We start from the raw sequence: 21,408 nt of genomic DNA on the forward strand, positions 1-21,408 counted from the left end.
TCTATTGGGCATTCGGACTCGGTGCTTTGACTATGTTTCACTTAACCGAGGTACATCCGACTGCGCTTCATAACAGTACTTTCTTCTGATATATTCACTCACAGCTGGCGATCATAATATCAGGGAATGACATACTCTTCTTGAATCCATCCAGGGGACATCTTCCAATGAAAGACCGTGCTGCTCTTAAGATGCCATTGAGCCACGTCAGAAAGTATGTTGCTTGCTTGCGTCTCTGACATGACTTGAATCTTCTTTCTAGATTATATCCTGACCATCTCACCCCCCTCGAAGGATTGTTTGGCTTCAATATCGTCGACACAGGTTCCTTTCCGGGAGTGCGTGAACTCTTTACGAGTTTTTAGTCATTGCTGACACGTCTTCCAGACAATATTCATGCTTCCGCTCAGGAAATCTTCTCACTACGAGGGTTTTGAATACGTGTCACCCGAGCCTTGGAACCCAGAGAAGGTTCGAAGGGAGATCATAGAAGATTTCAAGACTATCGCCGCTGACTGCCTTCTCTTTACTGAAATCGTGGGTATAAGTGCATCTTCCCGAAACGGAGGAGGTATCAGGGAGGAGTGGTCAATTAATGCTGCTCGTGAATCCCCCCTTTTGGAAGGGCAATTTCGATATGGAAAACTGACCATCTCCCACCTGCCCGCGACTGCTGTTCGCAACCCACGTACTTGGCAAGTTGCAACTCAAGCCGTTGCAGTAGATAGTCTGCCGCATGAGCTCTCCTCCGTACCAAAGCGGCAACCCATCATCGGACTTGCCGTGTCGTTGGATAACAACCATGAGCATGGAAGGGACTCGCATCGTTTTTTCTCGACTCTCCCACTGCCAACATCGACATCTCTTCCTGTCCATGTAACTGCATCGTTCGTTCTTTCTTCGGACAGGAGGAACATTCGGATCGATGGGTATGATACCCTCGAGACAAAGTACAACAAATGGTTACTTTCTACTGCTCTTCCACCTCTGTATCTCTTCCTCCTCGCAAAACTCTCCTGCATTGGAGATAATAAGCGCCATTGGCCGGGAAAGACAGTTGATGACAATATTTCTCAATTCATTACTTCAACCTTCTACTCGACTCATCTCAAGACTTGCAAGCTGCCGGTGTTCCGTAGTAAATTCTATCCATTTCCAGTCTATCCAGGTCAAGCCGTCATCTCTGGCAATGAACCCGAAGCTGTCACTCAGGTCCTCGAAATGATCAAGCCTCATGATATTGTCAAACTTTCGGCTCTTGTCCGCTCGCGAGTCATCAAGGATGCTGGTATATCGGCGGTCACACCACAATATGTCAAAGCCCAGATTCTTTCTGACTCTATCAAGTTCACATCTACGTTGAACGTGAAGGAGATCAGTAATGTGGTCCGCTTCCTGGTCCAGGATGGCGTCGAGGCTATTGTTGGCATAAAAATACTCCCCCTCGAAGACGGTACCTTTGGCACCTTTATGCCGAAATCGAATAGCACCTCGTACTATGTCTGGAAAAAGTCCTATGGGCCCCTTATCTTCCCGCCCAATCGCATTGTCAACTCTGAGTTCCACCCAAAAGACTTGCAAATTCTCAACTCGGACGTTGATCTGAACGTAGCCTCACTCAACTCCGCCAATCTCAGCTCACTCGCCAGAGAACTTTTACCAGGAGGTGAGGAGATGATGATCACAACGCAACCGCCACTGGACTTTATAACATCTTTTTGGGATGCATACCCCCGCCTTGGCATGAATGTGACAGACATTGACCTACTTCCGCTGGTCGCTACAATGGAAGCGGGCCGTTTTGTTTCACTCTCCTATTGTCGTTCAAAACCAGTAGTGCTCAGCAGTGATGATCTGTCTTTATCATGGCTTTGGGATCTTCTTCAGCAGCTTGGAATCTTGACCGTTCGAAAGGATCACCTGCCCAGGGCTTTAAGAGCCATCCTCCAAGGAAAGGATTATTCTACGTTCAATCTGAACAAGTTGCTCTCCATTATGGAGCCGTTTATTTCACAAGTTGTTGAGCGAATCCTGTCGCTTGACGAACAGGTGCAACATCAATTCGCATTATGGCTTAGGCTCAAGCTCTCCTATCAAAAACCTCCTCAAAATCTAATCAATGTCACACGTAGCCTTCCTATCTGGCCTGCAGCTTGCAAGAATCAGCCGGAGAGGCTTTGCGCCGCTTCGCAAGTTCTACAACTTCCTTCTCGGCTGACCTTGCAAGTAGCTCGTTTCATGAGAGTTCTGGTCTCTCAAGAGCCTACCCTCAAGCTGTTGAATGCCGAATCCATATCATATTTGCACCTAGATTCGAAGTTAGATTTGCCAGAGGTACTTGGAGTAAACGATGAGGAAACTTACAAGGCTCTGTTGACAGCATGGGTCAATGGATTGCCTGCGTCTGGCACACAACCGCTTCCTGTTCCCAACTGTAACCTCGTCGTACAGTTATCAAATACCCTCTACGCTCGCGACCCTCTCTTTGAGGCTGCTTTTGGACCAGGCTCTCCCTCATTCGTTCACAGCCGATTTCGTGACCTGGAGGTGGATCTTCATCGTCACGGCCTTCAACGTCAGAATAATCTCACCATGCCGATATTCGCCGATTGTGCACGCGCCTTGCAAAGCTCCCAGGACGACGCGGACAAGACAGCTCGAGCTGCAGTCGTGTTTGCCTCCTACAGCCAAGACCTTCCGCTTCACATTGGCTCAGCCCAACAACATCTATGGCATACCGTTGACAATATCCGATTCATACCTCGCAAGATGAACGTTATCCGAGAATTGCAATATGTGCAACACCTACCGGAGGTAGTATCACCAAACCAATTAGTTCGCGAGGAGTTCGAGCACATTGCTTGGTCTCAACGGGCCTTTTTCAATGAGCAGCCTGACCAACGTGTTTTACTTGCTTACCCAGGGCTTGGAAAACCAACTGTTTCGGACGTGGTGAGCTGATGTGTTTCCTGTTCTAACGCTGGCCGCTGATGAAAGCATCAATCAGGTCACCCATCTTCAAATACTCAGCAAGCTCACGGAAAGCGAGACCTTGTTGAGAGACGTGACAGAGACGTACAAATTTCTCAATGATAATGCAGAGGCTGCTCGAAACGTTGTCCTTCAACACCACGATGAGAAGATCTTCCTCAACGTCGATGACCCATCCAAAGATAAGTGGACGTGGGAGGCAGCTGATAATCTCGCGTTCAGTACCCATGACATTGAAGAGGTTCAGCGGGTCCGCCACTTCCTGACGCCCTTTAAGGATCTACTGCTCTCTGCAGGGGTTGTCCCAGTCTATCAACCTCCAGTAGCAGATGCTTCTCCGTTGACTTCGGACAGTGTGCTCCTTCTACAAATCAGGACCGGCTTTAACGAGATGCGCAAGGCGAAGCAGTTCATCGATGTCGTTTTCATTCCCTCCTCTGGACCCCAACTAGGGGAGGGCGAGATCGATCCTGAACTCGTTGCGCACCGGAACTTCCTGGCCGTCTACAGCGACTACTTCCGAGACGCTTTTTGTGGGGATTACAAAGAGGCACTCGCGGCATCATCGAGCGATCCTATAAGGTTTCCTGTAGATTATCCAAAGCCATGCATTGCAGCCGTTTTGGGTGAGCACCGTCGCATTCCTTTCTCTCATGATCGTTGCGTGTTCATGAATTCTTAGATTATATCTACTCCGGAACTTTCTTGCTTGCGGATCTGCCTGACGAAGAAACATTTCTAGCCTTGGATGATCTTTTGGATATCATGAAGCTTTCGGAATACTGGCGCCTTACGGGCCTGTTTGAAATCGTTCAGCGGGAAATTGCGACCAAGGGGCTCATTGACCCCACGACGCTGGCTCAAAGTACGTTCTCTTGCGATTGAACTCACCGTTCTATCGATTAACTTGCCGTTCCAGCTTCCGAAGTCGCGAGTTCCATTGGAGCGACATTATTGCTCAACTATTGCACGGAGTACCAAAGTCACAACGTGGAGTACATACGAAAGGTTAGGGGATAGAGTAGGTCTACCTGGGCCACAGCTAAGGATGATGTATTAAGATAAATGAATCCAGACGTAGTCAAGATCAACATCATGTTGCGTTCGGAGAAAGTCTACTCAGTTCAAGTTCATCGTCAAGTGTCATCGCCGCTTCGCATGGAGGTTTGCATGCCTCGGACACGGAGCAGTCTTTTCCTGTTGCGATCTCAGGCTTGCTGTTATTGTGTGCACTCCTCCTCAACCTCTTGTCGTTTTGAACGTCTGTCATCCCGTGACTAGCAACCACCCACGACCTTTGAAGTCGTTGTTTACTAAACGACGTACAAGCCGTTGGCACTGTCTGACTTAGCTGGAGATCGATCGTCCCTGGCCCTTTTGATGCCATCACATCTTATCAACCACGTGCTTCCTTGCCCCGCCTTGATGCATCCCTGTTGTTCTTTCTCTTTTTTCCCTACCCTTCTTCAGCGCGCTTTCCTGCTGGCGGCTCGGTCTCCGCTATCGACGTGGGCGTCGCAACTTTGACATGGGCGTCGCCCTTTTTTTTTTTGCCCGTGCCCTCTTGCTTTGATACCACTGTAAGTAGTCTGTCTGGAGTCTGTCTTCTCCTGGTCTTCTCCCTTGCGCCTGGTGCCTCCCCATCTCTTCGTTTGGTGGCTGGATCACCAACCTTGAATTTCCTGCCTGGACCCTTCTCCTCGTCGTCCAGCACCCTCAGCCTTTCTCGATGTTGAGTCTTTTCTCAACCAAGTGAGATGTAAGTCTGCCTCTTACCTTTCCTAAGTTTTATCTCCCCCCCCTCTTCGCACGACTTACATCCCTTAGGCTCATGACGAGAATGGTGCATGCATCCACTCTGCTATTCTCGCGCCCATCTTGTCCCTGGTGCTGTCAAGTGTATGCGATGTTTTGAACATTCGGTTGTCAAGGCATCAAATTCCGTGTTTTCCATCGCCTGAATTACGAGGGTATGCTGCCCTTTCTCAGCCTTTTCCGCCATCTGACTGGAGTTTCCCTCATCCAACAGGGCACCATGATGGCGCTTGACCTGCTTGCAGCTGTTGCTCTCTCGCGTCGTCTCTGCCATTGATGTGACCATCCCTTTGCCCATGCCCCTCGTGTTTTCTGCACCCCACATAGGTTGCTACCCCTTTGCCCTTGGCGGCGATATGTTGCCATATTCATTTTTCTCAATCTGTACGTGTCCCCTCTGCTCGCGTTTACGTTCTTCTGACTTTTTTACTTGCCATAACTGCTTTACAATCAATTGGCGGCGATTAGGTGCCATTTTCGTTTTTTTACTCTGTACATATCCCCTCTGCTTGCGCTCATGTACTGCTGACCTTTTTACTTTCCATAGGTTCGTTTGTAAGGTTAGTCTACATTGAAGCAGCGAACTATGCGAAACGCCCAGCGCTAGAAGTCAGCTTTGACTACTCAAGCCAACTTAGGATGACCCCACAATTGATGGCGAGACTATGCCCAAGATCTATCCTTCACTTACCCCGTTTCATAGACTCATATGGAAAGCAATGCGTTATCAACAATGAAGTTGCCCTGCTTGACCACGCCGCTGTTTACTCTTAAAACTAGTACGGTACATCATAAACATTGAATTCAGGTATTAGGATACGAGATATTTACTAATTGCAATCAAAGTATGAGATACAAGATGTATACGTTGCGTAATTCAAATGGTGAACATGCTCCTTACCGCCATTCCTGCTTCGCTGTCACCTGCTTCCAAGCTTTCGCACGCAGCCTGCAACTGATGTCGGGTACGACAGCGGATGGCTCAACAGGAACCAGCAACCCCAGACCCGTGGACGTGGTATTCATCAACAGCGGTGTGGTGTACCACCCGGCCTCCAAACCGCATCAGCCACGAGCGCACAAGTAGCGGACTACCACGCGTGAACACCGTGCAGCAGACTGACCCTGCAAACAACTCAAATATGTGTTCACGGAGGCACCAGACTACTCCACCTGGGTGGTGTCCCACCTCTAACAACCATGCGCGGGCTTCCTTCTTGATCAGAGTCAGATCTGAGGATGGGAGAAGGCGGGGAGGGGATGTGCAGAAGGAAGAATGCGAGTGAAATGATTTTGGTGGGGTTGAGCAGGTGCTTGTGATTAGTCGAGAGGAAGGGAAGGAGGAGGGAGAGGAAGGGGTGGGAGTGCTGCAAACGAGGAGTAGGCTTGAGGCTGCCCTGGAAAGACCTGTTTTTGCGGAAAGATGAGTTAATAAGAAAAAGAGATGGGAATGTAAGAGAACACACAAGATGGGGGGCATCATTTGGTTGGGATACCTCGAGGCAAGGCGGTCGTAAGCACTAAGTGATAATGAATAGCGTGAGCATATGGGTACTTAGCAGCTCGCTTGTCAGAGCCGTTAAACCACTTCTCGATCCGAGCGATAACCTCTAGGCGGGCTCCAGGATCACATCGAGCAACGTGACCCGCGAGAGTATGGGTGGCGTTGCTGACAGGCCTAAGCAGTTCCGGAAGACCTAAATGCCTTGATAGTATTGGAAAATTCATATATAACCTGACATACCTGTGGGAGGAGGGGACAGAGAACCATGAAGAACAACATCGCGGCCGGTGTTTATGACCTGTGCGCTTCCAGAGATGGAGGTTCCGATAGCGTTTGGCAGGAACGTGGTCGTCGTTGAAGTAAAATGATGCGTCGCTGCTCGCAATATGAATATCAGGAAGGTATGTACCTGCTGTAACAGTCACGGTGTTATCCGTCACACGCCCTCTCAGCAGCCACCAACGCCGACGGTGACCGGCATCCAAATCTCTTTCATCCGCCCTCAATTCTCCTCCAAGCACGTCTAGAAGGAACTTTTTAGCGCGATACAAAGGTTTCTAAACCGCAACGATCGTTTATCTCGGACGAAACGACGCGTTTTTGGTGACAGCTCGCGTGGATACCAAAACGTGTCCTCCTCGTTGAAGTCTCGGAGCAAGGGATTGATAAAATAAGGTGCGTGTTTGGATTATAGTTCGTAAGAGACGATGACGACTGATACGGGCGTACAGCATTATTTTACGAATTATAGGAGGACGCTACCTAGACGGTCTCTTTCGCTTTCACAGTCTCTGTTTTCGCTTTGGAGAACATCAAAAGCGAAATTCACATTACCCCCTCCTTCCGAAGGTCCCGCTTACGAAAATATAAACATGGACACCACAGTAACCGCTACGAACGGGCACCATCACGACCCACCGCAATCAGAATCACAAACACAACCGCTCTCTTTCGATACAGACATTTTCCGGACCTACTTGCTCGCCCTCTTACCACCCGTCATTGGTGCTCTGCCATCCGAGTTGGACTCGTTATTTGATGACGAGTTTGATGAGCGTGTTGCTAGGTTTGCGGCCGAGTCTGGGGGAGTGGTGTATATCGTTAAAGTGAAAGACGAGGTGGAAGGTATGTCATTTTATTCATATCTTCACATAAATAGATGTTCACGGAGAAACGATGCAGATGACGGAGGAACACTGACATACACGTACCACCTCACCCCACATCTAACTTACCACTCAACACACGTCACAACGCTCGCGCTCATAAAACGAACAACGCACCTCGACCCACTTGTACCGCTCTCTGCGCAGCTTCACTTTCTTAACCTTTTTGGCGGTGACGAGACGCCGTACGAATCTTTACACGCCGTGGTAAGCTGCGGAGTTAAGCCATGGTTCGACGCGTTTGTAGGAACCAGGGCAGGGGCTGGGAAAGACGCAGGAGGTGGAGGTGGAGGTGGAGAAGCCAAGTTGGGCATACCAATGACGAAGAAAAAGTTTGCCGAACTCGAGTTGAGTTTGTTGCATTTACAACAAAACGTGGAGATTCCGGAGACAAATTTGGTTGTTCATCCTGTGATTCAACGGGCTGTTGAGTTGGTGGGCTTCTCCCTCCTTCTGACGATGGCGTTCTTGCTGACTTGAATAAAGGCCCAATCGCAAGGCCAACGACCCAACATCTCTCACATCCCATCAAAGCTCCTCACCGACAGCACATTCCTCAACTCTCTCCACTCACACGTCAACGCATGGATCAAAGCCATCCAAGCAGTGACCAAGCTCACGAGAGACGTTTCCTCTGGCACGGCATCGCAAGAGATCAATTTCTGGTTGAGCCTTGAGAGGGCATTGGAGGGGATAGAGGCCCAGTTGAGGAGCGAGGAGGTGGGGATGGTCATGGATGCACTGAGGAATGCAAAGAGGTTTCATGCCACTGTTAGTTTTATTGCTGATACCGGGTTGAAGGATGCTACGGATCTCGGTGTGTCTCTCCCTCCTCCCTCTCTCAGTTCAAGGCTAAACGATGGGGACAGTGCACAAGTACAACCAGCTAATGAAAGACTTTCCACTCAACGACCTTCTCTCCTCCACAGACCTCGACAAAGTGCACGAATCGCTCACACTCATCTTCTCCCACCTAAACCGAAAACTCAAACTCTCTCCCTACCCAATCCGTCGAGCTCTTCCACTCGTTGAAGCAATATCACGAGATTTCAACGACGTTCTCCTCCGGATCCTAACATCCCACCGGCTAGCGTACACACCTTACCCCACCTTTGAACGTCTCCTCGCACAAACGACGGGGATATTCAGGACGTGGGATGATCTCATCAAAGAGTTTACGAACGTCGCGAGGGAGGTGACGAGGAAGAGGAGTGAGAAGTTTATTCCGATAAAGGTTGTTCCGGCACATGGGAAGCTTGTGGAACGGGTGAGGTATTTGAGGGAGTGGAGGAAGCAGCATGAGCAGTTGGCTGTTATGACGGGCCCGACGAGGGGGTTGGGGGTTGGCCTTGGGGGAGAAGGAGGTGTTGGAGGAGGGATGGATATGGAGGAGGAGGTTAAGGAGGCTTATGAGGTTGTCAAGCGGATTGATGTTTTGGACGTTAGTGTTGGTTAGTCCCTTTCTTTTCTCCCGCCCTTTTTTTACAGGCTGATGTGGGTACTCTAACGCAGAGGGCACCGAGATATGGGTAACAGCTGAAAACGCGTACAACGAGCGTGTGTCTCGCGTCGAGAACCAGATTATTGCCAGGCTCAGGGATAGGCTTGGCACGGCGCGCAATGCGAATGAGATGTTTAGGGTTTTCTCAAAGTTTAATGCGCTTTTCGTTAGGCCAAAGGTACGTGCTTTCTTTGCCTATTGTGATCTTTATTGCTGGACGATAACTCGTGTAGATTCGTGGTGCGATACAGGAGTACCAGACTCAACTTATTGATTCGGTAAAGGAGGACATCAAGCACTTGCACGACAAGGTTACCCTCTTTCCCCATCCACCTCCAACCACTGACCTACTTGACCAACCAGTTCAAAACCCAGTACCGCTTCTCTGAAGCCTACCACATGGCTCAAATGCGCGACCTACCCCCAATAGCAGGAGCCATCATCTGGGCCCGCCAAATCGAACGACAACTGCTCACATACATGAAACGCGTCGAAGACGTCCTCGGTAAAGGCTGGGAGCTCTACGCAGAAGGTCAAAAACTCCAATCCGAATCCTCGGCATTCCGCAAAAAACTGGACACCCGACCCGTATTCGATGCATGGCTGCACGACATCAACCGTCGGGACATGGGCGTTGGCGGGCGTTTATTCGAGATTGTTCGTTTGAGCCGAGGAGGGGGGTTCCAGTTGGCGGTTAATTTCGATCCGCAGATTATTACCCTCTTCAAGGAGGTCAGGAATTTGCTTTGGGCGGGCTTCCAAGTTCCGCATGCGATTACGAATATGGCGAAGGATGCGAAGAGGGTTTATCCGCATGCTGTTAGTTTGATGGAGACAGTGAGGACGTATGGACAGACGTTGGATTTGGTGGAGAAGAATAGGGGAATTGAGTGGTTGGTGGCGGAGTATAGGAATGAGTCGCAGAGGATGATTGGGAAAGGTGTGTTTTTTTCTTCTTCTGAGGCCTATGGAAGGGGCTGATGTCGGTGTAGGGATGAACATCCGCTGGGATCACTTTGTGAACCAGTATGATACGACGCGATATGTGTCTAGTGCGGATGGGAGGGATAATCGGCATATACAGTTCGTGAGGGAGTTTGCGAGCGTCATATCCGTTCTTCAGGTTGGTTCTTGTGTGTTTACCTTCCTCTAAGCTGCGCTGATGCCAATGGTCACTATAGGACAAAACAAACAACGTGATTGATCTGTACAAGGACATCCTCCGCGCAGTGGAAGACCTCTCAACGTGCTCGTATACATCTGAAGCGTTCTCAGAGTTGCTGGGCAAAGTGCAGGCTGCCGTACGTGCCCGTACCCCCCTTTTACTCCACTACGAAAAGGCTGACGGACTTGCAGATCGACCGCCTGAACCTGGAAGGATACGCGAACCTCGAACACTGGGTTGCAGAGCTAGACAAGCGGATTGAAGGGATCCTTCTCCAGCGGCTGACGCATATCATCCAAGTTTGGTGTGCCGAGTTTGATAGGGTGGATGATAGCGATACTCGGAGGGATTTGCTGCTTGTTAGGGATATTGCGAGTAAGAGGAGGGGGGATAAGCGGATGAAGGAGGAGAAGGTAGGTTTTCTTCTTCTTTTGTTGTGAGAAAGAACTGATGATTGGAGCGTAGTTCATGGAGGGACATATGACGCTGAAGCCTATCGTGCATGAGATCAGGATACAGAACCAAGTCATCTTTTTGGACCCACCTATAGAGTATGCGAGGTCTACGTGGATTAGGCAGTTGCATGATTGGCTTGGTGTGTGCTCTTCCTTGCTTGGGTATGAAGTTGGAGCTGAGCATGCTTGATAGGCGTTATCTGTAGGCTGAGGAGGATCCAGAGTTCTCGGTACGAGATTGGTCTGCAGATGCAGGGAGCGTCGTCTGCAGAGACGACGTACACGTCATTGGTACGGTCGAGGTTGTTATGTGTGCACTACACTTGTTCTGACATCCCTTTCAGTTGACCCGTTTCACGGACAACACCCTCGAACGCCCTTTCGCCCTAATAGAACATAAAGTCCAGCAACTTAAAGACTACGTCGGCAAATGGCTCCAATTCCAGTCTCTCTGGGATCTCGAGGCGGAATACGTGTTCAACCGCCTCGGAGACTCACTCGCGAACTGGCAGCAACTCCTAACGGAAATCAAGAAAGCGCGGTCGACGTTTGATACGTCTGATACCCAGAAATCGTTTGGGGTGTGCGTTATTGATTATGAACAGGTGCAGGCGAGGGTGAATGCGAAATATGACGCGTGGCAGAGGGATATATTGAGTCGGTTTGGAGTCAAGTTGGGGAATGCGATGAAGGAGATGCATGCCTCGATTTTGAAGGCCCGGAATGACCTTGAGCATCATTCGATAGAGGGGCTGATGGGTGGGGGAGGTCTTCCCGTGAGGAGGTTCTAGTCTTTTTTTCCACTTCTGATACCCCACTGGTATATATCACACGCAACTCTTATGACGCATCGCATATGTACTCTCCTCTTTTCATTATAATTGGAATAATCATACCTTATCCTTCTTATCGTCTGTGAACTTCGAGCGTCTGCCCAACCTTTCGCCCATGCAATCACAGCTCAATTCAAGTCATGAATCGCTACAAACTATCCCCTTCATGCCCAACTTGATGCATATATCTACAATCTTTGGGCTATCAAGCATTGATTGAATATTGATCAAGCAAGCCCGTTATTACAAGTTAAAACTTATTCTGGGTTGATGAAATAACATGACAGCGGATGGAGGGAGGCCTAGGAGAGCCCGGGGTGGATTGACGAGGGAGGCCTGGATGATTGATGAGCAAAAGGGAAGGGAAGGAGAAGACTATATAAGGAGGAAAGAAGTGTTGCACCATCATAAGAATCTTGCGATCGTTGAATAACTCACGGCATTACTTGCTATTACTTGGGAAACGCAGCTTAGACTAGTACCTAGCCAGACGTTCGTTCATCTCAACTCTCTCGACTCGCAAAATCAATATTCAATCCTAATTTAATCACAGTGACTCCAATTTAAACATCAAAAGCGGTACTCTCCCAACCCGTCTTCTTCTTCTCATGCTTGCTCTTATGATGCACGCTCCTCCTAAAGCTCGACAACTGCCTCTTCCCCTCCCTAACAGCACCCTTCACCTCTCCCAAAACCTCCTTCCCAGCAGCCCTCACTCGCCTCCCAGTATCCGCCTCAAACTCCCCAATATCAACCTCCATCTCCTCACCAGTCGCTCGCAGCTGCTCCTTAACCGACGTAGACCCAGTACCAAGCGGGCCCCTCTTCTCCCCACTCAGAATCTGAGGCTCAGCTCCCATCGCGAACTGCGCTTTCGCCTCCTCGCCCTCGCCCTCATGCCAATGCTCGAGCACCACACCCGTCCCTGTAGCGCGCAACCCCAACTCGTCCTCGTTCTCCCGCTGCAATCGACCCAACTCGCTCCAAAGAGCAGCAACCAATGAACTGCCCCCGCCCAACCCAGCATCCTCAAACACTTCCCGTCGCTGCGAAACGTCAAACGCAATCCCATCAACCCACTCCACCATCCCCTTCAACTGCTCCGTCATCGTCTTCTCCAACGCCTCGCGCAACCGCATCACCATGATGGGTTTAAACAGCGTCATCAACACGGCGTGGTTGCTTTCCTTCACCGAAATGTTCACATCTTCCGAGATCTTCACGGCCACATTCTCGACAACGTGGAAATGCTTCTTCGCGGTGCGTGATTCCTTGCCGGTAACGGTGCTGGGGATGAGCCGGACTTTGATGTCAACTTCGACGCCTTTGGCTGGAAGCTGGAGCGCGAGTAGGCCTGTGAGTTCTGAAGGCCCCAGGGTAGAGTTCTTGTCTTTGTACCAGAAAGAAACGTCGTGGAGCTTGAGTTGGAGAGCCTCGATGTGGACGTGAGTCAACGTGCCGACTTTCGTGTGGGAAGCGGCGGCGGCGGAGGTTTGAATGTCGACATCTGTGATGTTGCGAATGTACACGTGAGAAGGCAGGAGATTGAAGGACGAAATATCCAAGTTTTCTAGGACGAATTCAATCTCTGGATCTTTGTATTCGGTTCTAGTAAGGCAGTCGTTAGTACAAAATCAACACGAAAGAACGACAACATACCTTGGAATCGGAACATCCTTCATCTTGCTGAGCAGGTTCGGAATGTAAATCTTGAACAAATCCTGCCAGAACCAAGTAGCCTGATCCACAGCGGCCTTCAAGCCAGACTCCACCTCCTCGTCAGCCCTAGTCAACCCACTGGCCAAATCTTCGCCCAGTTTAGCCTGCGCATCAACCACGCGCTGCAAATCCTTATCCTCCTGCAATCCAAGCTCAATCTTATACAACTCCTCTTTGAGCTTCTTGACGTGCCCATGCCACTTCCAATCCTTCTCAAGGGCAGACTTCCAGCGCTCCTCCAACGCCTTGCGTGTTTTCTGCGCCTCCTCAGATCTCGCGTAACCAGGCTCCGCGAGAACCTTCCTTGCCCATCTGATGCTATCGTCCACCCACTCCTTCAATTCGGGGTTTTTGACGATAGAAAACACGCAAGTGCGCAAGGCGGCAATGACACCTTCGAGAGACGTGTTGTTCGCAAGACGTTCAACCAACGTACGAAGAAGTCTGAGTGCCTTAGGAATATGTTGTTCGGGCGTGGGATCGACAATAAATTTGGACAGAGTAGTGTTCGGGTCAGAGGCCGTCTCCATGGCTTGATTGAGTCGCTTTTGGAAGATACTGAACAAAGTGTCGAGCGCCTCCCTGTATTGTGGATCGGTCTGAGCCCGGTCAGACATCTAAAGACGGCGTGAGCAGAGTTAATATAACGGTTTGTGAGCCATCGTACCTTGTTCAACGCATCCTCGAGCCTAGAAGTCGTCTTCTCAGCCGTCTCCTGCAGACTGGCGCTAGCGGCCTGAGTAGCTCCAATGACTGACGTCCCAGCTCCCTTCACAGTGTCCATGCCATGCTGCCATGCGACCTTGGGATCCTTCTCCTCCTCAAGCCTCTGCTTGCTCCTCCCCAAAGTATCGCGTTCTCCCTCCTGAACGCCCTTCTCAACGCTGCGCAACGTGTCCTTCGCTGCACCTGCCTTTCCCTCAAGCGCCTCCGCAGCATCCGCAAGGGAGAGGCGCAAGATAGAGAGCAGTTCTTGAATGATAGAAGTACCTTCCATCGAAACATTGGTCCAAACAACCGAAATGAGGTTTTTGAGAGCAGCACGCATGGCTTTGACGTCTTCTTTGGTCTGATCGACTTCCTCCTCGACTTCCGCCGTGACGGTTAGATCGCCCTCTGTGAGGTGCCAGATCGCCTGCTGAAGAATATTGTCGGCTGAAGAAGAAATTCAGATATATGCGCAGAAATAAGAAAATAATGTACTAACAGTTCTTATCCTTCCCAAGCTGCTTATATGCGTCCAAAACACCGCGCAAATCATCCGCGAGGATCTGGCCTTGAGTGCTCAACTCGAGCGATTGCGAGGGTTCGAGACGCGCGATGCCGACGTCCTTCAGCCAGTCGATGAGCTGATTGGCTTGCTGGGTGGTTGGAAGTTTTCCCGCGTCGAGGGCGGCAAGTACTGATGATGATTTATCCATTGTTGTTCGTAGATTCAGAAAGAAATGTTTGCTTGGTATATTTGAAACACCTCTGGTTTTATAGGTCGTGGTTGCACCAATGACGCGATGACGTCGTCCGGACGTATGGTCATTCCACGACGTCGATCGATTGCTATTGACAAATGTGGTCAGCGATGACGCGCATCAGTGGGGAGGCGGAGTCGCAAAGAAGGAAATGCGTGGGAAAGTTTCCCGCCCCTCCAATAACGCAATATGATGTTGACTACATTTGGATTCATTTATCTTGATACATCATGCATCATGCTTAGTTGTAAATGGATGTGCCCTATACCTACTCTATCCTCTAACCTTTCGTATATACTCCGAGTTGTGACTTTCGTACTCCCTGCAATAGTCAAGCAATAATGTCGCACCAATTGAACTTGCGACTTCGGAAGCTAGTTGAAGGGTCAATTAATCGACAGAACGTTGGGATCAATCACGAGAGAACGTACTTTGAGTCAGCGTCGTAGGGTCGATGAGTCCCTTGGTTGCAATTTCCCGCTGAACGAGTTCAAACAGGCCCGTAAGGTGCCAGTACCCCGAAAGCTTCATAATATCCATAAGATCATCCAAACCTAGTGATGTTTCCTCGTCAGGCAGACCCGCGACCACGAAAGTTCCAGAGTAGATATAATCTAAGATTTCATAAACACGCAACGATCATGACAGAAAGGAATGAGAGGGTGCTCACCCAGTACAGCTGCGATGCATGGCTTTGAATGATCTACAGGAAACCTTATAGGATCGCTTGACGATGCCGCGAGCGCTTCCTTGTAATCCCCACAAAAAGCGTCGCGGAAGTAGTCGCTGTAGACGGCCAGGAAGTTCCGGTGCGCAACGAGTTCAAGATCGATCTCGCCCTCCCCTAGTTGGGATCCAGAGGAGGGAACGAAAACGACATCAATGAACTGCCTCGCCTTGCGCATCTCGTTGAAGCCGGTCCTGATCTGTAGAAGGAGCACACTGTCCGAAGTTGACGGAGAAGCATCTCCTACTGGGGGATGATAGACTGGGACAACCCCTGCAGAGAGCAGTAGATTCTTGAACGGCGTCAAGAAGTGGCGGACTCGCTGAACCTCTTCAATGTCACGGGTACTAAACGCGAGATTATCAGCTGCCTCCCACGTCCACTCATCTCTGGATGTGTCATCGACGTTGAGGAAGATCTTCTCATCGTGGTGTTGAATGATGACGTTTCGAGCAGCCTCTGCATTGTCGTTGAGGAATGTATATGTTGCTGTCACGTCTCTCAACAAAGTGTCGCTTCGGGAGAACTTGCTGAGTATTCGAAGATGCATGACCTGATTGATGCTTTCGTCAGCGACCAGGGTTGGAACAGGAAACACATCAGCTCACCACGTCCGAAACAGTTGGTTTCCCAAGCCCTGGGTAAGCAAGTAAAACACGTTGGTCAGGCTGCTCATTGAAAAAAGCCCGTTGAGTCCAAGCAATATGCTCAAACTCCTCGCGAACTAATTCGTTCGGTGATACTACTTCTGGTAGATGTTGCACATATTGCAATTCCCAGGCGACGTTCATCTTGCGAGGTATAAATCGGATGTTGTCAACGGTATGCCATAGATGTCGTTGAGCTGAGCCAACGTGAAGAGGAAGGTCTTCGCTATAGGAGGCGAACACGACCGCGGCTCGAGCTGTCTTGTCTGCGTCGGCCGGGTAGCGTTGCAAAGCGCGTGCACAAACGGCGAATACCGTCATCGTGAGACTACTTTGACGTTGAAGGCCGTGACGGTAGAGGTGTTCCTCCAGGTCTTGAAACCGACTGTGAACGAATGAGGGAGAGTTTGGTCCAAAAGCAGCCTCGAAGAGAGGGTCACGAGCGTAGAGGGAGTTGGATAAACGCATGACGAGGTTGCAATTTGGAACTTGAAGTGGTTGCACATCAGACGCTGGCAACCCATTCACCCATGCCCTCAAGAGAGCCTTGTAACTTCGTTTATCGTTTTCCACAAGTACCCTTGGCAAATCTAACACCGAATGTAGGTCCGAAAATGATATGGGTTCGACGTTCAGAGACTTGAGGGCGAGCTCTGGAGAGACCAGGACTCTCATGAAACGAGCTACCTTTAAGGTCAGCCCAGAAGGAAGCTGAAGAACCTGCGAAGCGGCGCATAGCCTCTCCGGCTGATTCTGGCAAGCTGCAGGCCAAATTGGAAGGCTGCGTGCAACATCGATTAGATCTGGGCGAAGTTCTGAAGAAGAAAGCTTGTGCCTGAACCAGGATGCAAATTGATGTTGCACTTGTTCGTCAAGGGACTGGATTTGCTCGACAATTTGCGAGATAGACGGTTCCATAATGGACAGCAACATGCTCAAGTTGAATGTGGGATAATCCTTTCCTTCGAGGATGCCTTTCAACGCCCTTGGCAAGTGATCCTTTCGAACTGTCAAAATTCTTAGCTGTTGGAGAAGGTCCCAAAGCCATTCGGATGATGGTTCAGCCTCATTACTGAGCACTACCGAATTTGTACGGCAGTACGAGAGCGAGACAAAATGCCCTGCCTCCATCGTAGCAACCAGCGGAAGTAGTTCAATGTCCTTCTCATTCATGCTAAGGAGGAAGTACGTAGCCCAGAACGATTTTATCCAGTCCAGCAGGGGGGGCGTTGTGATCGTCATTTCCTCACTTTCTGGTAAAAATTCCCTGGTGAGCGTGCTGACATTCAAGGAGTCAAGTGAGGCTATGTTCAGATCGACATCGAGAATCTGCAAGCCTTCCGCGTCAAACTCAGAGCTGACAATGCGATTGGGTGGAAAGATCAGGGTCCCATAAGATTTTTTCCAAACGTAGTATGACGTGTTGTTCAATTTCGGCATGAAGGTGCCAAAGGTACCATCCTGAAGAGGAAGTATGTTCAGGTCAACAACCGCCCCAACACCATCTCTAACCAGAAACCGGACCAGATTGCTAAGGGCCGTCACGTTCAACGTGGAGGTGAGAATGGTAGGGTCGGAAAGAATCTGTGTTCTGAGATACTGTGGCGTAACTGCTGACATACCAGCATCCTGGATGACTCGCCAGCGGACAGGAGACGAGAGTTTAACGATGTTATGGGGTTTCATCAAGTCAAGTGCGGTGGAAACAGCTTCGAGTTCATTGCCAGATATGACAGCTTGCTCTGGATAAACCGGAAATGGATGGAATTCACTGCGGAACACGGGCAATTTGGAGGACTTGAGATGAATCGAGTAGAAAGTTGACGTGACGAGCCGAGAAATACTATCGTCAGTTGTGTTTCCTGGCCAAAGATGCCCATTATCTCCAAAACAAGATAGTTTCGCGAGGAGGAAAAGGTATAGCGGTGGAAGAATGGTGGAAAGCAACCACTTGTTGTACTTCGTTTCAAGGTTATCAAACTCATCGAGCCGAATGTTCCTCCTGTCCGAGGAAAGAACAAAGGATGCAGTTACGTGGACGGGAAGAGACGTCGATACTGGCAGTGGGAGAGTTGAGAAAAAACGATGTGACCCTCTGCTATGCTCGTTTTTGTTTTCCGAAGACGCGGCAAGTCCGACCATGGGTTGCCGCTTTGATACAGAGGAGAGATCATGCGACAAGGTATCTATTGCAACAGCTTGAGTTGCAATTTGCCAGGTACGTGAATTGTGATGAGCGGTCGCAGGCAAGTGGGAAATGGTGAGTTTTCTATATCGGAATTTCCCTTCCAAAAGAGGGGATTCACGAGCAGCATTTAATGTCCACTCCTCCCTGATGCCTCCTCTGTTTCGAGAAGAGGCACTTATACTCACAATTTCGGTAAACAGAAGGCAGTCAGCGGCGATACTCTCGAAATCTTCCAGGATCTCCCTTCGGACCATCTCAGGGGTCCAAGGCTCGTCTGACACGTGTTCAAAACCTTCGTAGTGAGAAGATTGTCTGAGCGGAAGCATGAATATTGTCTGGAAGACATGTCAGCATTGACCGAAAACCCGTATTGAGTTCACGCACTCCCTGGAAGGAACCCGTGTCGATCATATTGAAGCCAAAGACGCCTTCGAGTGCAGTAAGGTGGTCGGGATAGAATCTGAAAAGAGGACTCAAATAATGTCTGAGACGCAAGCAAGAAACTTACTCTCTAATGTGGCTCAATGGCATCCTAAGAGCAGCACGGTCCTTGAACGGAAGATGCTCCCTGGATGGATTCAAAAAGAGTATGTCATTCCTCGATATTATGATCGCCAGCTGTTAGTGAATATAGTCAGAAAGTAGATTAAAATGTACCTCGGTTAAATGAAACATAGTCAAGGCACCAAGTCCGAACTGGCCAATGGTATCACTTCTATTTTTCTTTCCCCCGACGTTGGTGCGGCAGATCCCCTCGAAATCCTTCTCCGAGAAGGTGGAGTCATTGTAAATCAGAAGCGAGGGGCAATCATAGAATTTTGCCATTGATGTAGACAAAAGTTTCGTGGTGGAACCATGAAAGTCATTCAGTAATACCGAGAAAACGGTCGCTTTGGCGTCCAAGCATTTGCGATAAATTCGGGGAGGAGCTGTTTCTTTGTGTATTGTCCAAGCGTCCTGGACACTGTTGTGATGGGCTTCTCTCCCATGTCCTCGCCTGGCGTCTGTAGATGAACGAACTTAAGACCCAGCCGCCCCATCTTTAAATCCCTGCAGAAGGATTCATCCATTCGTGGATGAGCATGGAACATACCGTCACCAGCGCTGACAAGAATTGAGCGGTCGCCAATGTCGTTGAAGTACACACTGGCTACTGGTTGCAGGACCATGTTGATATCGGGAACAAAAATCTTGCTATGTTGCTCGTCGTCCAGATTGGGAGGCAGGGCTTTCAAGAGGCTGATTGATGATGATACCGTCTGCTCCGTTATCGACTGTCCGCGCAGAGCATCCAGTTTCTTGATAATAGCACCTGCAGATGGCCTAGTGGACGCAATAGTCAATAGCAACTCCAAGAACGAAAGAGTATAACTTACTCGTCAGAACACCCCATCATTCGCAGAAAATCCTTAACCTCTTTACGATCCGAAAGTGTAGCAGATATCTTGTAGAACGCCTTTTCGATGGGCTGCGATATGACTGCGTCAGCAGTCGAGATGAGAACATTGGAGTCGCCAGATTGAGGAATCCAACCCCGATTGGAGATGACCTTTCGCAAAGCATCGAGACCATTGACAGTCAACGTCCGTTTGCTGAGCTCCCTTATGATAGGAGCGACCTTTCCAGTCATGTTCTTCGTGAGAACTCGATCAAGCTGTTTCACCAAGATGTCAAACGAAATGGGTCGATCCCATCCAAGAGCAAGTCGAAGAGAGGCTGAGACCGTGATTTCGTCTTCAAGGACATGAAGAACTTGATCAAAGAGGCTCGACTCCTTCTCCGAGGTGGGACGTGGACGACACTCAGAGGAGTTCAATAAGCCCTGAGCGGTGGGAAGCCAACGAGCCTGTGGGTCAAAATCGACGGATTGACAATTGAAATTGGAACTCCTCAAGACTTTGAGGAGGGCTTTGGCAACGGGGGGCGCTGTATGTTGCGAGACATATTGTATCCTATCCTTGATGATGACTCCCGTCAACGAGGACTGGAGGAGACCTAAAGAAGCGAGGTACTCGACGATCAGTTTTTCTACGTTGTTCGACCTGCGAGCTAATCTGTCGTTACTCTCGGGGAAGAGAGCCACCAAAGATGACGAGGGGTCAATTACATCGGCAGGAGCATATGTCGTACCATCGATGGTGTAAACAAAGGATCTCTGTCGCAACTGTTCCAAGATGGATGGTTTCGTAGACTGTTGGTGGTCAATGATATGTTTGAGGATCGTCGCCTGCAAGCGTTGAGGTTGCTGAGCCAAGTGTTCGGCAGCGAGGGGAAGCAATTGGTCATGCTTCATTGGTTCAGGTTGGTCAGGTTCCAGGTAGGGAAGGATCTCACGTGGGTCATTGCTGAGGTCGATGTAGACAGTATGGGCAATTCTAGGGAGGATGGCCCGGAAGCTAGTGGCGACAATCCCTCGAACGGTTGAGCCAATGGGGATGTGGGTCCGTTGAGCCTTGATATTGTGACCATCTGTGGTTACGAGACAGAACACTGGTAAGCTACGAAGCGTGCTCTGCATTTCTCCGCTGAGGCGGTCATTAGACGAACATGAGGCTGGCAGGCACGAAGCGATGTGATTAAGCAGACGTTGCGCTTTAGTCTCATCCAAAGTGAGTGCCTCATATGAGCAAGAAGAAAGGTTTTCGAGAAGAGCGTGAATGTCGTTGATCTTCTTCAACAATCCGCACTTGGCTAGTACATTTTGTGCTGGAACGGCACACGCCGAGTGCAGAAATGGTATGCCGAACATCATAAGATCTTGTACCAGATCCAAGTGCTCATCATCTATCTGAAACACGGGACGTTCGGCCGTCTTCAAGCCAGCTGTGCACGGCAGAAGGTACACCTTGTGAAGCTTGGGGAAGAGCTCGTCCTTCAAAGAAGATTCGTTGAACCAAATCCAGAAAGCTGATAACCATTCTACAGCGGCATCGGTTTCGACGGTCGATAAATGGAGCCCCAGCCGGTTAGGATGAAGGTCAAGGTACTTGATGACATTTTCAGAGGTAAGGCATTCAACGTTAACATGAGACGGGCCATGTTCCCGCAAAAGTTCAGCCACCGCTTTCGGAAGGTCGGCAAGTGCAATGGCATTGTCTTCGCATGCCTTGAACATGACGTACTCCGAGCGTTCAAGTAAAGTATGCCTTGTGGAAGGTCTCGAGCGCGTGGGGACAAGAGCGACCTTTCGACCGCCAACAAGAGGGATGATGGGGAGGTTCACAACATTGT

The 21,408-nt window shown here is 49.7% G+C and overlaps 5 protein-coding genes across 5 annotated transcripts; 2 read left to right on the plus strand and 3 right to left on the minus strand.

The window, feature by feature from the left end:
* Nucleotides 1-167: 167 nt before the first annotated feature.
* On the plus strand, nt 168-6,220 carry LACBIDRAFT_293665 (uncharacterized protein; the record flags this gene model as incomplete). The annotated part of the gene is made up of 11 exons (XM_001879097.1): nt 168-214; nt 263-338; nt 388-2,952; nt 3,008-3,617; nt 3,674-3,856; nt 3,911-3,986; nt 4,067-4,216; nt 4,343-4,571; nt 4,819-4,890; nt 5,052-5,190; nt 5,354-6,220. The coding sequence occupies 11 exons, from the start codon at nt 168-170 to the stop codon at nt 5,578-5,580; spliced, it is 4,374 nt and encodes a 1,457-aa protein (XP_001879132.1). The 3' UTR covers nt 5,581-6,220.
* A 962-nt stretch (nt 6,221-7,182) lies between these two features.
* LACBIDRAFT_385191 (dynein heavy chain protein 2) lies at nt 7,183-11,505 on the plus strand (the record flags this gene model as incomplete). Its single annotated transcript, XM_001879098.1, has 13 exons — nt 7,183-7,435; nt 7,493-7,911; nt 7,963-8,293; nt 8,346-8,927; nt 8,989-9,155; nt 9,211-9,288; nt 9,341-9,917; nt 9,970-10,100; nt 10,159-10,278; nt 10,334-10,555; nt 10,608-10,737; nt 10,791-10,888; nt 10,942-11,505. The coding sequence occupies 13 exons, from the start codon at nt 7,183-7,185 to the stop codon at nt 11,386-11,388; spliced, it is 3,555 nt and encodes a 1,184-aa protein (XP_001879133.1). The 3' UTR covers nt 11,389-11,505.
* Nucleotides 11,506-11,993: 488 nt separating this feature from the next.
* Nucleotides 11,994-14,570, minus strand: LACBIDRAFT_317829 (uncharacterized protein; the record flags this gene model as incomplete). The annotated part of the gene is made up of 4 exons (XM_001879339.1): nt 11,994-13,038; nt 13,090-13,766; nt 13,817-14,304; nt 14,357-14,570. The coding sequence occupies 4 exons, from the start codon at nt 14,568-14,570 to the stop codon at nt 11,994-11,996; spliced, it is 2,424 nt and encodes an 807-aa protein (XP_001879374.1).
* A 318-nt stretch (nt 14,571-14,888) lies between these two features.
* Nucleotides 14,889-19,002, minus strand: LACBIDRAFT_317830 (uncharacterized protein; the record flags this gene model as incomplete). The annotated part of the gene is made up of 7 exons (XM_001879340.1): nt 14,889-14,989; nt 15,047-15,229; nt 15,286-15,895; nt 15,951-18,512; nt 18,562-18,637; nt 18,686-18,795; nt 18,862-19,002. The coding sequence occupies 7 exons, from the start codon at nt 19,000-19,002 to the stop codon at nt 14,889-14,891; spliced, it is 3,783 nt and encodes a 1,260-aa protein (XP_001879375.1).
* Nucleotides 19,003-19,043: 41 nt separating this feature from the next.
* Nucleotides 19,044-21,292, minus strand: LACBIDRAFT_317831 (uncharacterized protein; the record flags this gene model as incomplete). Its single annotated transcript, XM_001879341.1, has 2 exons — nt 19,044-19,500; nt 19,554-21,292. The coding sequence occupies 2 exons, from the start codon at nt 21,290-21,292 to the stop codon at nt 19,044-19,046; spliced, it is 2,196 nt and encodes a 731-aa protein (XP_001879376.1).
* Nucleotides 21,293-21,408: the final 116 nt, after the last annotated feature.

Source organism: Laccaria bicolor, genomic scaffold, assembly GCF_000143565.1.
Source record: "Laccaria bicolor S238N-H82 LACBIscaffold_8 genomic scaffold, whole genome shotgun sequence".
In the NCBI taxonomy this organism is placed as follows: Eukaryota; Fungi; Basidiomycota; class Agaricomycetes; order Agaricales; family Hydnangiaceae; genus Laccaria; species Laccaria bicolor.